Source organism: Hemiscyllium ocellatum, chromosome 10, assembly GCF_020745735.1.
Source record: "Hemiscyllium ocellatum isolate sHemOce1 chromosome 10, sHemOce1.pat.X.cur, whole genome shotgun sequence".
NCBI lineage: Eukaryota > Metazoa > Chordata > Chondrichthyes > Orectolobiformes > Hemiscylliidae > Hemiscyllium > Hemiscyllium ocellatum.
The window spans coordinates 112,371,964-112,388,320 of record NC_083410.1 but is presented as its reverse complement, the minus strand read 5'-3'; the positions used below and the strand labels follow the sequence as shown (position 1 = coordinate 112,388,320).

Sequence of the window (16,357 nt, the reverse complement as noted above, 5' to 3'; positions counted from 1 at the left end):
GGGTCATTGGCCCTCACAAAAACAATGGTCAGTATTGTGGTGACCGGGGAAATACTGACCAGCAAACATCATGAGAACAGCATCAGATGGAAGTGACCAGCACTGAGCTCCCCCTTTGGCTGCGTTGGAGGAGAGTATCAATGGGTACAGTTCTCCCATCTCCCAGTTTCAAGTGGAATTGATGGCTATGGAAATCCATTTCCAGGATACAAGGCTGAGAGACGCAGATTTTAAATTGTGAAGGAGAATCGAGGATTATGGGGGAAAGGCAGGAAAATGGAGTTGAGGATGATCAGATCAGCTATGATCTCATTGAATGGGAGAACATATTCGATGGGCTGAATGGCCTGCACCTGCTCCTATGGTCTAAAATATAAAATTTACAATTCAGGGACCACAGCATCATTAACCAGTGAGAGTTCATTCTTATGTATCTTCTGTCTGAGACTCTTTTGGTCTTAGTTAAATAACAGCAAGTATTGAGTGTTGCTGAACAAAGGGACCTTGGAGTGCAGGTTCATAGCTCCTTGAAAGTGGAGTCACAGGTAGATAGGATAGTGAAGAAAGTGTTTGGTATGCTTTCCTTTATTGGTCAGAGTATTGAGTACAGGAATTGGGAGGTCATGTTGCAGCTGTACAGGACATTGGTTAGGCCGCTGTTGGAATATTGCGTGCAATTCTGGTCTCCTTCCTATCGAAAAGATGTTGTGAAACCTGAAAGGGTTCAGAAAAGATTTACAAGGAGGTCGCCAGGGTTGGAGGATTTGAGCTACAGGGAGAGGCTGAACAGGCTGGGGCTGTTTTCCCTGGAGCGTCGGAGGCTGAGGGATGACCTTATAGAGGTTTATAAAATTATGAGGGACATAGATATGGTAAATAGGCAAAGCTTTTATTCTGGAAGAGCCCAGCAGGTCAGGCAGCATCCGAGGAGCAGTAAAATCAACATTTCGGGCAAAAGCCCTTCATCAGGAATAAAGGCAGAGAGCCTGAAGCGTGGAGAGATAAGCGAGAGGAGGGTGGGGGTGGGGAGAAAGTAATATAGAGTACAATGGGTGAGTGGGGGAGGGGATGAAGGTGATAGGTCAGGGAGGAGAGGGTGGAGTGAATAGGTGGAAAAGAAGATAGGCAGGTAGGACAAGTCCGGACAAGTCATGGGGACAGTGCTGAGCTGGAAGTTTGGAACTGGGGTGAGGTGGGGGAAGGGGAAATGAGGAAACTGTTGAAGTCCACATTGATGCCCTGGGGTTGAAGTGTTCCGAGGCAGAAAATGGGGCGTTCTTCCTCCAGGCGTCTGTGGTGAGGGAGCAGCGGTGAAGGAGGCCCAGGACCTCCATGTCTTTGGCAGAGTGGGAGGGGGAGTTGAAATGTTGGGCCACAGGGCGGTGTGGTTGATTGGCAAAGTCTATTCCTGATGAAGGGCTTATGCTCGAAACGTCGAATTCTCTATTCCTGAGATGCTGCCTGGCCTGCTGTGCTTTGACCAGCAACACATTTGCAGCTGGCAAAGTCTTTTCCCTAGGGTCAGGGAGTCCAGGACCAGAGGGCACAAGTTCAGGGTGAGAGGGGAAAGATATAAAAGAGACCTACAGGGCAACCTTTTCACACAAAGGGTGGTAAGTGTATGGAATGCGCTGCCAGAGGATGTGGTGGAGGCTGGTGCAATTACAACATTTAAGAGGCATCTGGATGGGTATATGAATAAGAAGGGTTTGGAGGGATATGGGCCAGGTGCTGGCAGGTGGGACTAGATTGGATTGGGATGTCTGGTCAGCATGGACGAGTTGGACCGAAGGGTCTGTTTCCATGCTGTACATCTCTATGACTCTATGTGTCTATTCAATGAGAAATTATGTTCCTTACCTTCACTGGAGAAGAGAACAGATATGAAGCCTTTCCCAGGACCACCTTAACAAACCCCTAAGGTAAAAGGTCAGACAGACAATGTAAAGTGTGGAGCAAACCAGGTGCTGGGAAGTGTGATAACTGAGGGATGATTTTTCTAAAATTACCTCAAAAGCTTCTTGCAGCTTGAGTTTGATCGTGAATGCAATTTCTTGGTCTAAACATAAATCAACACATCAACAGATTAATTCTATTTCAACTACAACTGCTTTCACAAACAGAAGTAGAAAATTATTACATTAATAGGACACATTTCATCTTTTAATCAAACAACATTTTAAATAATCTTGCATTTCTGCAGGGCCTTGAACAGACTGAAGGATCTCAGTCCATTGCTCACCTTCTGTAGCAAATTCAATCTGACATCAGGAGGTACAAGGTGACCAAACGCTTGGTTAAAGGTGTATCGGTGTGTGTGTGTGTGTGTGTGTGTGTCTAGGTCAGGGTCAGGCTGAGGTGATTGCTGAATTAGGGGGACCCTGCCACTCCTTTCACTGGTTGGGTCCTTACCCTATGAAACTCCTCCCAAAAACCTCTCTTTTAAGTGAAGACACTTTTTCAAATCCACCCCAGCTGTCCTCATGTTTCCCAATGTGATCTGGTGTCAACTTATCAAGGTCCAACATTAAAGCCAATCTAGAACCACAAGAAGTTGCTGTAAACTGGTGCCTTACTGAGTCTCACTCACACATCCACTTGTCGAGCTTCTTGAAAGGAACTGCACTTCAAGAAGACCTCCTAACTCTGACATACGGCCACTTCTTGGATTCGAGAGGGTGGGAGCTATGTGAATTTGTTATGACACTGTCACAAGGCTGAGTGAAGAGAACAATGCAATATACTAAAATCAGAAAGAGAAATAACTGCAGTTTCTGACCAATATCCTGGGATCTGTAATGATCCATTCCAAGGTAGGGCATTCAGTTTCTATAGAGAAGCAAATCTGCCGTCAGTCTGTACCCAGACCCATACCACAGCACTCCCTCTGAAATGGGCTTCCTGATGAAGGGCTTTTGCCCGAAACGTCGATTTTCCTGCTCCTCGGATGCTGCCTGACCTGCTGTGCTTTTCCAGCACCACTAAACTCTGGTTTCCAGCATCTACAGTCCTCAGTTTTGCCTAGTCCCTCTGAAATGGTCAGGCAAGGCCCTTATTCCAGAAGGAGCTCTCTCACACCTTCCCAAGGACCACTGAGGATTGGATATTAAATACTGGCCTGAGCAATGCTTGGGAGTAAATAACAACAAATTCCATGATGGATGGGTCAGTGACCAGGGGTGACTGAATTGGAAGTTTGCAGCTTTAGACAATAGACAATAGACAATGGGTGCAGGAGTAGGCCATTCTGCCCTTTGAGTCTGCACCACCATTCAATATGATCATGGCTGATCATTCCTAATCAGTATCCTGTTCCTGCCTTATCTCCATAACCCTTGATTCCACTATCTTTGAGAGCTCTATCCAACTCTTTCTTAAATGAATCCAGAGACTGGGCCTCCACTGCCCTCTGGGGCAGAGCATTCCACACAGCCACCACTCTCTGGGTGAAGAAGTTTCTCCTCATCTCTGTCCTAAATGGTCTACCCCGTATTTTTAAGCTGTGTCCTTTGGTTTGGCACTCACCCATCAGCGAAAACATGTTTCTTGCCTCCAGAGGGTCCAATCCTTTAATAATCTTATATGTCTCAATCAGATCCCCTCTCAGTCTTCTAAACTCAAGGGTATACAAGCCCAGTCACTCCAGTCTTTCAGCATAAGGTAGTCCCACCATTCCAGGAATTGACCTTGTGAACCTACGCTGCACTCCCTCAATAGCCAGAATGTCTTTCCTCAAATTTGGAGACCAGAACTGCACACAGTACTCCAGGTGTGGTCTCACCAGGGCCCTGTACAGCTGCAGAAGAAGCTCTTTGCTTCTATACTCAATCCCTCTTGTTATGAAGACCAGCATGCTATTAGCATTCTTCACTACCTGCTGTACCTGCATGCTTACCCTCATTGACTGGTGTACAAGAACACCCAGATCTCTTTGCACTGCCCCTTTACCTAAATTGATTCCATTGAGGTAGTAATCTGCCTTCCTGTTCTTGCCACCAAAGTGAATAACCATACATTTATCCACATTAAACTGCATCTGCCATGTCCACTCACCTAACTTGTCCAGGTCACCCTGTAATCTTCTAACATCCTCCTCACATTTCACCCTGCCACCCAGCTTAGTATCATCAGCAAATTTGCTAATGTAATTACTAATACCATCTTCTATATCATTAACAAATATTGTAAAAAACTGCAGTCCCAGCACTGATCCCTGCGGTACCCCACTGGTCACTGCCTGCCATTCCGAAATGGAGCTGTTTATCACTACTCTTTGTTTCCTATCAGCCAACCAACTTTCAATCCAAGTCAGTACTTTGCCCCCAATGCCATGCGCCCTAATTTTGCTCACTAACCTCCTATGTGGGACTTTATCAAAAGCTTTCTGAAAGTCCAGGTACACTACATCTACTGGATCTCCCTCGTCCATCTTCAGAGTTACATCCTCAAAAAATTCCAGAAGATTACTCAAGCATGATTTCCGGGGGGGATCCAAGATGGCGGCGACCCAGCAAGACTGAGTCCACAGGGCTCTACCCAAAACTTGGGAAAAGTGGGCTATCCACCCCCACCACACTCACTAAACCATTTATAATAGTTGTTAACCTTAAATAGTTACCTATTAGTACATTTAAATAGTCTAATACTAGCTGGAAAATGAGTAAAGGGAAGGGAACAGGCGGCTCTAAGAAAGCAGGGACCCCTCCCCCACCCTCTCCCTCTTCAGCTGCAACAAAGGTGTCTTCAGCTACTTCAGGAGATTTACCAATGAAGATGAGCTTTGAGGAGATGTTTGCCAGGTGGGAGGCGAAGATTGATGCTTTTATCGATGAGTCTCGGCAGAGCAGAGAAGCACTATCAGCCGAGCTGCAGAAGCAGGGCAGAGACATTCAGGAATTGGAGTGCCGAGTCAGAGAGGTGGAGTCGAAGGCCGCAGCCTCAGAGACTGGGATAAAATCAACAGCCGACCACATCCGTTTTCTCGAGAATCGAGTCCAGAACCTAGAAAACCACATTGATGACCTCGAAAATCGATGTCGTAGAAAAAATATTCGGTTGTTGGGCCTGCCCGAGCAGGAAGAGGGAGGCCAGCTGACAGCATTCTTAGAGCATTGGCTGCCACAACTTTTAAATCTGCATAATGGATCAGGCCAGGTAAGGGTAGAATGGGCCTACCGGGTCACAGTACGTGGGCCCGGCTCAACCCAGCGCCCACGCCCGGTCCTGTTCCAGCTGCAGAGCTATAGGGAGAGGCAGATGCTCCTGGAAGCCTCAAGAAATCTGGGAAAAGATCCCCAAGCTATGACCCACAAAGGATCCAGGATCATGCTGTTCCAGGACTTCTCCCCGGCTTTGGTCCGAAAGAGGAAGGCATTCGATGAGGCGAAGAAGCGTTTAAGGGACTTAAATATCCAGTACTCCTTACGATATCCAGCGACGCTACGCCTTAACCACGAAGGATCCATATATAACTTCGGATCACCGGAGAAGGCTAAGGAATTCTTGGACTCTCTTAAATAAACTGTAAGAGATTGTGGACGTTGGTCTGCCTTTCCCATTATTTTGGTTTACATCCCTCCATCTTTTCTTATCTTTCCCCCTATGTGTGTATGTATATATATATATATATATATGTTGGGGCGTTTGGTTAATGTTGATGGGGAGAGGTGGTTACCTTATTCTATTTTACTTCTGTTTTTAGGAGCGGGGTTGTTTTTCTTTCCCCTGTTATTTTGTGGTATTATATTTAAGTATTACATGTTGAGATTGTAATCTTATAGTTATATATGGTATTAATATTCCCAAATATATTTAGATGTGGGTGTGGGTGGGGGTGGGGTGTTCACTGTTAACTCTAGCTTTATATTATATTTGAATTCTCCTCATTTTATTGAGGAACACCTGGGTCAAGGGTGGGGCACTGGTTGGAAGAGGGTAAGATGGACTCTGGGAGAGGAAGTGACGCTCCCTGGGAACAAGGGAGAAAATCTCCAATTCGGAATGTTTTATATTTTTTATACTTAGAAAGAGTTTTTTGTTATATTGTTTTGAGTGTATCAGAGAGTCTTTACTTTTGTAAGTCTTGTATGCTCCATGCTCGGGATGTTCTAGATAGGGTTTCCCCTCCCGAGGGGTCTCGGATCTGTCCAGACGATTATGGCTGAACAGTCGGTTAAGTGGTGCACCTGGAATGTCAGGGGGAGTAATTCGCCAGTTAAAAGGAAGAAAATATTATCAAATCTTAAGAAGGAGAGAGTTGATATAGCTCTCCTACAGGAGACACACCTGTCGGATAAAGAACACTTAAAATTACGACAGGGCGGATTTGATCAGGCCTTTTTTTCCTCTTTTAATTCAAAAAGCAGGGGAGTCGTTATCCTTGTCCGGAAGAACTTCCCTTTGAAAATTCTAAATCAGATAAAAGACGAATCTGGACGATATATTTTGATTAAAGCCCTCATAAATGGAGAGGAATATGGGATCTTAAATGTATACTGCCCCCCGGCACACCCCTTTAAATTCATAACGGAAGCTTTTTCAAAACTGATGGCCTTTGGTGCCCGTCATACAATTATAGGGGGAGACTTTAATTGTATTATGGATCCGGAAATAGACAGGATTCCCAAGAGTGCCGCTGGAGTATCTCCCAGATCTAGACAACTGGCGGACCTGAATAAAGAATTAGGATTGGTAGATGTATGGAGATGTCTCCATCCACAGGGTAGAGATTTTTCTTTCTACTCTAATCCACATAAATGTCACACAAGAATTGATATGTTTTTTGCCCCATCGATTTTTCTAAACTCTATAGCAACCTGTAAAATAGGTACTATAGCAATCTCTGACCATGCCGCTGTATACATGGAAACTAAGGTAAAGAACAATGGGACATCTGCTCGGCATTGGCGTATGGACCCCTTCCTGATAAAAGATAGCAAATTTTTAAAGTACTTCTCCCAAGAACTTAAAACTTTTTTAGAAATTAATACTGGTACGGCTAGCAATCCGTCAATGATGTGGGAGACCATCAAAGCTTATGCACGAGGTTTGATCATCTCCTATTCAGCGACCCAGAGGAAAATGAAGGGAGAGCAACAGCGTCTGCTCGAAGCTCGCCTAAAAGCAGCCGAAACAGCATACGCTGATAGACCTTCTATCACAAAATTGCAGAGGATTACAGCTCTTAGGACAGCTTTAAACACCGCGCTTACTCAAACGGCTAAAAGGGAAATATTATTTGCGAAACAAAGATTATATGAATATGGCGACAAACCGGGTAGATACTTAGCATTTCTTGCAAAGAAAAAGAAAGCCCCTCAAACTATTCCGACCATCAAGGAAAGTACAGGTACCCTGACTCACGATCATAAAAAGATCAATGCGACCTTTAAAGAATTTTATTCTGAACTATATAGATCGCAGGATTGTGAAGATAGGATTAGGAGGATGCAGTCATTTTAAAAAAATTTGACCTTCCCGGACCTGACTCCGGAACAGGTGTCGGCCCTAAATACCCCTTTAACAGTCCAAGAAATACTTGAGGCAATTAGGCAACTTCAGAGCGGAAAAGCACCGGGCCCGGATGGTTTTCAAGCTGAATTCTATAAAGAATTTACAGGAATATTGGTTGACCCACTTATGGATATGTATAATTTTGCGCATAGTCAGGTCTGTCTCCCGCCCACGCTGAAAGAAGCAAATATTTCTCTTATCCTCAAAAAAGGAAAAGACCCAGAAGATTGTGCATCTTACAGACCAATATCCTTACTAAATGTAGAATTTAAAATTCTCTCAAAAATGTTAGCACTGAGACTAGAAAGGGTACTGCCATATATTATAAAGGAGGACCAGACGGGATTTATTAAGGGCCGCAGATCATCCAATAATATCAGAAGGGTCTTGAATATGATCCAAGCCTGTCATCAGGGAAAGATACCAGGAGTAGTAATTTCATTGGATGCGGAAAAGGCATTTGATAGGGTTGAATGGTCATATTTATTTTACACATTGGAAAGGTTTGGCGTTGGACAGGTGTTTACCAAATGGGTTTCAACATTGTATAATGACCCCAAAGCAGCTGTTATTACTAATGGGTTAAGATCGGATGGCTTCAGTGTGGGTAGGGGCTGCCGTCAAGGATGTCCTCTCTCACCATTGTTGTTTACACTGATAATCGAACCATTAGCAGAAGCCATCCGGACTGATCCTAATATAACGGCCCCGAGGATTGGTACAGGTAAACACAAAATTACCCTCTATGCAGATGACGTTCTCTTATTCCTCAGTAATCCTTTAATGTCAGTGCCTCGTCTAATTCAAGTTATTAATACATTTAGTGCATTCTCAGGCTATAAAATTAATTTTTCAAAATCGGAAGCCATGCCAATGGGTGGTCTGGCTATGATACCCCACTTAATGGACGGATCCCCTTTTCCCTTCCGTTGGTCCCTGGAGGGCTTCTTATATTTAGGTATTTTTATCACGCCAGTATTTGATCAGCTGTATAGGGCTAATTTTGTACAATTAATGGAAAGGATAAGGCAGGACCTCCAGCGATGGAGAGACCTTCCGATTTCCTGGCTAGGGAGAATAGCATTAATTAAAATGAATGTTCTGCCCCGTCTCTTATATCCTATGAGAATGCTCCGCTGATGCTGCCAAGGCTAGCCCTACGTAAATTATATGGCTGGTTGGGCTCCTTTATTTGGAACCATAGACGGCCCCTTATTAAGCTGAAGAAGCTACAGCTTCCACAGGCAAGGGGAGGACTGGACTTCCCAGACTTTAGGAAATATCAGTTAAGCTCCCTACTAAGTTACATAGCTGATTGGGTTTCATCTGATCCACAATCAATTTGGCTGGATATCGAAGCCTCCCAAGTAAAATACCCACTTATTAACCTTTTATTTTCAGATAAGAGGAAAATCATTACAGACCACTGTAAAAATCCCATAATATTACACACAATTAAGGCCTGGAATATAATGCGGCAAAATGAGGGTAACTCACATAAAACATCCCCCCATGCACCAATAGTAGGCGCATGGGGATTCCAACCGGGGATTACAGATGCCACCTTTAAACTCTGGAGATCCAGGGGCATCTCATGCTTAGGGGACCTATTTAAAGATGGGATCCTGATGTCCTTTGAGCAGCTGCGTCTGAAATTCGGAATACCTAATGGGGATCTCTTTCGATACTTCCAAGTTCGAGATTATATACAGAGGAAGACTACATTAATAGATAGTCTTTATAAATCAGACAGAGAACGTAATGTCTTACGACCAGCAGGGGCATCCTCCGTTAGTACTATATACCATTTGCTACATGATGGAGTCTCAGGAGACATGGATGACCTGCTTAAAACATGGGAGCAGGACTTGGGGCTAGAAATCTCTGAGGATATGTGGAATGACATTTGGGAAAATGCTAGAAGAATTGCTATCTGTAACAGAACTCAGGCTATCCAACTAAAGATACTTCATAGGGCCCATATAGCTCCGGCTCGACTGGCAAAATTTAAGGCAGGAGCATCTCCAATGTGTCCTAAATGCAAAATAGAGGTGGGTACTCTTGTACATTGTCTGTGGACTTGTCAGAAAATCCGCAGATACTGGACTAAAGTGGCAAATACCCTGACAGAAATTTTAGGAACGGAAATTAGGGTGGACCCTATATCTCTCCTTTTGGGCTTTTCGAACCTCTCATCTCTAGATATGCATGGGAAGAGACTATTTTCTATTCTCTCTTTCTGTGCAAGGAAAAATATTTTGGTGAACTGGGTGGCTGAGGGCCCCCCCTGGACTTTCAAATTGGCACAGATTAATTATGGAATATATCCCCTTGACTTCCTCACAAATATGGTGCACCGAAAGACTGAATTATTTTATAAAATATGGCAGCCCTTTTTGAATTATATAAATGCAGATATTTCGGCTATCCTAACAAGGGCTTTTATTTAGTGAAGATTTCAGACCGGGCTGCTCCAGGGCCCCTTGGGAGAGGAATCCTGCGCGAATACGGGTTTTATTATATTTGATGTTTATACATTCCGAGCATGTAAGAGACTTAGGTATACACTCTGGTTAGGTATAGGTTAGATCAGTAGAAAGTTGAGTTTTTTTTTCTTTCTTTTTTCGTTTCTTTTTTTTCTTTTTTTGTTTTCTTTCTCTTTTCTTTGTTAAATTATGACTATTGTATATATGATTTAATTGTACATCAATGTTTGTATTTGAGAGTTTTGTTTATTTTTGTAAATTTGCAAAAATGTTAAATTTCAATAAAAATATCTACAAAAAAAAAGCATGGTTTCCCCTTCATAAATCCATGCTGACTCTGAACAATCCTGTTACTGCTATCCAGATGTGTCGTAATTTCATCCTTTATAATAGACTCCAGCATCTTTCCCACCACTGAGGTCAGACTAACTGGTCTATAATTTCCTGCTTTCTCTCTCTCACCTTTCTTAAAAAGTGGTATAACATTAGCCACCCTCCAATCCGCAGGAAAGGATCCCGAATCTATCGAACTCTAGAAAATAATCACCAACGCATCCACGATTTCCCGAGCCACCTCCCTTCAGTACCCTGGGATGTAGACCATCAGGCCCCGGGGACTTATCAACCTTCAGACCTAACAGTCTCTCCAACACCAAATCCTGGCAAATATAGATTCCCTTAAGTTCAGGACCTTCAGCCACTGTTACCTCAGGGAGATTGCTTGTGTCTTCCCCAGTGAACACAGATCTGAAGTACCAATTCAATTCTTCTGCCATTTCTTTGTTCCCCGTAATATATTCCTCTGTTTGTCTTCAAGGGCCCAATTTTAGTCCTAACCATTTTTTTGTTTTTCACATACCTAAAAAAGCTTTTACTATCCTCCTTTATATCATTGGCCTTTATATTAATGTGAAGGCAGGCTGTGCCACTGAATCCCAACATCAGCTATAAGATAGGCAGAGCTCAGAGCAGCTCTGTGAACGAGGTCCCCGTCATCTCAAACTGTCTAAATGAGATAAACACCCGACTGATCACAGCTGGTGGTTCCTTCTGACAGCTGGTTCATTGAGAAACCTTACTGGCTAGTCATCAACATCAACAGCCAACCACAAATGTCAATGTCTCTCTCTCTCTGAGCATTACCCAGCCTGGGGCAGGAATAGATGATGCCAGTCTGACATGATTTGGAGATGCTGGTGTTGGACTGGGGTGTAGAAAGTTAAAAATCACACAACACCAGGTTTAATTGGAAGCACACTAGCTTTCGGAGCGACGCTCCTTCATCAGGTCTGACATGTTTGTGAGTTGTTCCTGGGTCCTGGGTGGCACTGGCAGGGTCTGTAATTATTGCCTGTCTCTGGTTGCCCAGGAGACGGTGGGGGGGTTGGGGGGAGAGCTGCCTTCTTGAATGCTGGCTGGAGGGCAGCAGCCCTAGAATCAAAAGGTTGTCTCAGGAACCTTCCCAGACCTGGAGCAGAGGCTGAGAGAAGGGGAGCCCCAGATCTGTCAGGTTATTTCCCAGCACAGGATTGAGGTTAAAAGGCAGGAAATGGGATTCAGTCCAGACAGACAGAACTGAAAACTGAAAGAACTGCAGATGCTGTAAATCAGAAACAAAAACAGAAGTTGCTAGAAGAGCTTACATTTCTGAGGGAAGGTCGCTGGTCACTTTGATTTCTCTTTACAGAAGCTGCCAGACCTGCTAAACTTTTCCAGCAACTTCTGGTTTAGTTTGGGACAGAATCAACAAGGATTCTCGATTGCAGAGTGATTGTAATCCCAGTTTGAGAGAATAGTGCACAGTCTGATATGAACATGGGAATTAGGGGCGAGATCTGCCTCCTCAGCCCCTTCCCCAGAATCAGGAGCAGCCTGGACAATGGAGAAAGGGAAAAACACTTCCTGCTCTTCAGAGGAACAGGAACGAGAGCACAGAGACTGAAAGCCGTGTACGTGAGGAAAGAGCTTTTCACCCAGCGAGTAGTTAGTGTCTGGAATGCAGGGTCAATGGAGGCTCTCAAGAGGGAATTGGATGGTTATTTGGGAAGAAATGGGGTACAGGGATTTGGGGAAATGGGGTGTGGGGATATGGGGAAATGGGGTGTGGGGATATGGGGAAATGGGGTGTGGGGATATGGGGATATGGGGTGTGGGGATATGGGGAAATGGGGTGCGGGGATATGGGGAAATGGGGTGCGGGGATATGGGGAAATGGGGTGTGGGGATATGGGGAAATGGGGTGTGGGGATATGGGGAAATGGGGTGCGGGGATATGGGGAAATGGGGTGCGGGGATATGGGGAAATGGGGTGCGGGGATATGGGGAAATGGGGTGCGGGGATATGGGGAAATGGGGTGCGGGGATATGGGGAAATGGGGTGCGGGGATATGGGGAAATGGGGTGCGGGGATATGGGGAAATGGGGTGCGGGGATATGGGGAAATAGGGTGCGGGGATATGGGGAAATGGGGTGTGGGGATATGGGGAAATAGGGTGCGGGGATATGGGGAAGCGGCACAATGGCTTGGTAACAATTCTGAGACTCTGTGAATGAGACTGTGGGTGCTCCGTTTGTGTTTCCAATGCCACATTCCCATTTATCCTCGATAGCCCCAGATTCTGCGCCAAACAAGAATCTTTCTGTCTTTGTCCTAATTCAACTCAATTCAGTTCAACAAATTCCTAACCCATCTCTGCCTCCCTCTTTAATAATGGGATAATGTTAGCAGTTCTCCAATCTTTTAGCATCTTACCTGTAATCACAATAGATTTGAAAATTCCTGACATGGTCCCTGATATTTCCTCCCTCATCACCCTCAACAGGCAGGGATTCATCCCATCTGGGCATATGGATTTATCCATTTTTACAGTTGCTGGGAGCATCACTCTCAATATCTTCTGATTAGATTAGATTCCCTACAGTGTGGAAATGGGCCCTTGGTCCCAACAAGTCCACACCGGCCCTCCAAAGAGTAACCCACCCAGACCCATTCCCTGATATTTACCCCTTCACCTAACACTACAGGCAATTTAGCATGGCCAATTCACCTAACCTGCACATTTTTGGACTGTGGGAGGAAACCGGAGCATTCGGAGGAAGCCCACACACAGACACGGGAATTGAACCTGGGTCTCTAGCGCTATGAGGCAGCAGTGCTAACCACTATGCCACCGACAGTCCCCTACCCTGATGTCCATATCTGTGCCACCCTTTTCTATTGTGATAGCTCCTGTGAAGTATTCATTGAAGTCTGTGCTCATGTCCTCTAGGTACTCACAAACACCCCCTCCACACACACACACACACACACACACTCTGTAATTCCCTAATGGGTCCTACCTTTTCCCTAATTATTCTCTTACCCTGTAAATCCCTAAGAAACACCTTTGGGTTTTCCCGTATTCTACACACCAATGCTCTCTCAGTCATTTTCTTTGCTTTTATGTTTTTCATTTTAACTGCACCCCATCCATGTTTTGAACCCCTCTCGGGTCGCTGCTGTATTGAGTCCTCAGTTTCTGCCGTTAGTTTCTTCCTTTTTCTGAATCCTGCTCAGGGTTCCTAGGGTTTTGGACCCCTCTCCCCTTTGTCTTTACAGGAAGATGTTCCCCTGTACTGTCAACATTTCGTCTTTGAACACATCCCACTGTTCTGACATGGTTATGTCTGCTTCGAGTTACTCCCAGTCTGTTTAAGCCAACTCCTGTCTTAGTTTAATAAAATTAGCTTTTCATCATTGAGAAACTGTTCTAGTTTATTTTATTCCTGGCCTATCCACATTCTTTTCCAAAACTACTCTTAATCTCATTCCTGTTCAGATGTGACCCACCCACCTCCCCCAGGAAGGATCCTAACCTCTCAGGAGTTAAAAAAAAAACCCTTGCCGTGTCTCTTTTTTCCAGCCATGCATCCATCTGCTTGGTCCTCTTGTTCTGATTGTCACTACTGCATGGCACCGGGAGTGATCCGGAGATTATTCCATTTGAAGTCCGGCTTTTCAAAGTCCTCCCACAAAGCTGCTTGTAAACAGGGTAATGTCACGATTAAAACCACAAACTGCAGCCATTGCTGGACTCATGATGTCAATGTCCATTCAGCTTTCCCCATAGCAACCTCCTGTCATTCACACTCTGTCTGGCCCGGCTTTCATGGGATCGTTCCCCCAAGGGAAGAGCGGCCTCTGAAATGCCAGAGTTTTCTGTGAATCACATCACTTTGGTGTCAGTATTCCATTCTCCAATCTCATTATCTTCTACAATTTTCTCAGTGCTCTTTACCTTCTCAGTGGATTATGCTTGACATTGAGTTCCACTCAAATTTCTTTATTTATTCTCTCTTTGTCAAGTGCCTTCAACAGTCTCCATTCGCATTAAAGTTCTTGAAAGTGCAATTTCCTTTATTTTTGTCACAAGGTGCCATGATATTTGATAGCAATAACATGTATCGTTAGCCTAAAGTGTGCATGTGGTCTTAGCGAGATTAGTGTCCCTATTTTGAATTATTACATTTGATTTGAAGCATTATGTCGGTAGGTTCAGGTCAGCCACCTGTGTTGATGTTGAGATACGAAGCAGCAAATTGCAGGGCCAAGGAGAACAGTGGACTTTATTGTATAGTTGACAGAGGACAGATGTCAACTTGTTTAGAGGTTTAATGATTAACTTGTGAATAATTCAGTAACCATGGTGATTTCTTTTTAAAACCAGTCTGTGAGAGATAGTTAATTAAAAACCGAAAGAACTGCAGATGCTGAAAATCAGAAACAAAAACAGAAATTGCTAGAAAAGCTCAGTAGGTCTGGCAGCATTTGTGGAGAAAAGTCAGAGTTAACGTTTCGGGTCCAGTGACCCTCTCAGATAGTTCTTGGAGACTAATGGAATTTGCTTACATCAGGAGAGATTGTATGAACAAAAAAGTAAACAGTTGGCTGTTAGAATTTTAGTTTTGAAGGTCAGAGATTGTGCTTTTTTCTTTCAGGAAGGGAAACACCTAGAGTTTGAAAAAAGTATTTGGGTTTCAGTCTGGCAGGATTGCAGAAAGTTTGGCTGAAGGTGGATAGGTACTCTTGAGATAGTTTCAAACTGGTGAGAAATAGATTACTTTAGTGCAAGGAGTTTCATTTAACCTTTCCAAAGCAGACATCTTTAATTAAAACCCTGAAGAGGTTATTTGAAGCTGAGAAAATCTGTGCTCAGTTATATGAAAGCTCAAGGAAGAGGCAATCAGATTCTCTAAAGCTAAGCTAAGTCAGATCCTTGGTGTGATGGAGCGGTGAACTCTCTCTGGTGTTGGAGTACACTAAAGATATGCTGTTGGAATTCATGGGATTATTGCTGACTGTGTGCATTGAAATCTTTAAACATGTGTGATATATAATCACTTAGTTTCTTTTCATTTGTGCAATAAATGCCTGTTTTATTGTTAAAACCAACATTTCAGGATTGTGTCTTTGTGCTTTTGTGAAATATCACATCATTAAATTGAGAAGATAAAAAATCTTATTTATCACGTCAGATTTTAGTTGAAGTTCTGACTTGTCTGGTGTCAGTTGGCAGTGGCAACTTACCTCCACAACAATAATCTTCCCCGAACTAACCATGACCTCTCAAGTACAACATGAGCCATGAACTACATTTCTACAACACAGGTCAAACATTCCCTTTGCCACAGTATACAATGAGAGTGAGATCATAAACTTACTGGTCATATCTAACCAGACATGGACTGAACCCCCGTCAATTATTCTTTCATCCACTACCTTCTCAGTTGCCCTAAAAGGAAATAAGACTTTGTGTATTACTGCAGAAAGACAAGGACAGATGGTGTTTGATGTATTTTGATTGCATGACAATACATCACAAATGATAGCTCAATGATTATATGTTACTGGGTTAATAACCTAAATGGCTGCACTTTGTGACATGTTCAAATCGCACCAAGGCAGATCTCAAACTTAAACGTAGTTGATAAAATAAATCTGAAATTGTTATGATCACTAAACAGACTGATATTTTTCTTAAAATGATATCTCAATTAATGTGAGCAACTGAAAGTATCAGACAACATTTCAGGTTCTAAGTCTTTTACTGTGACAAATAGACTTAAAGCAACATTATCTAAATACTATTCTAGATGGAACTTATTCTTTAGACTGCACAAAAGACCCACATTTAACATTTAAAATTGACAAATCATCACCTTCAGTGCCTTAAGTGGGCAGAAACCACTGCAATGGTATCGTCAGTTCCTGATGGTTTGCTTCTGTTTTTTTTTAAAGATTCTAGTCATATCGTGTTTAATCCCTGGCCTGACTTCGCAGAGAGGGCTATCTGGAAATCCCTCTGTCCAGTCAAAGCTAG

General features: G+C 43.7%; 1 protein-coding gene across 1 annotated transcript in view; it reads right to left on the bottom strand.

The window, feature by feature from the left end:
* The window catches only part of abch1 (ATP-binding cassette, sub-family H, member 1), a 98,489-nt gene that overhangs the window by 39,847 nt on the left and 42,285 nt on the right, over positions 1-16,357 (bottom strand). The window contains exons 12-14 of the mRNA XM_060831108.1: positions 15,699-15,769; positions 2,010-2,059; positions 1,861-1,917 (exon numbers count right to left, since the gene is read on the bottom strand). Of these exons, the coding sequence (XP_060687091.1) occupies positions 1,861-1,917; positions 2,010-2,059; positions 15,699-15,769 (178 nt within the window). The remainder of the gene's footprint in view (positions 1-1,860; positions 1,918-2,009; positions 2,060-15,698; positions 15,770-16,357) is intronic.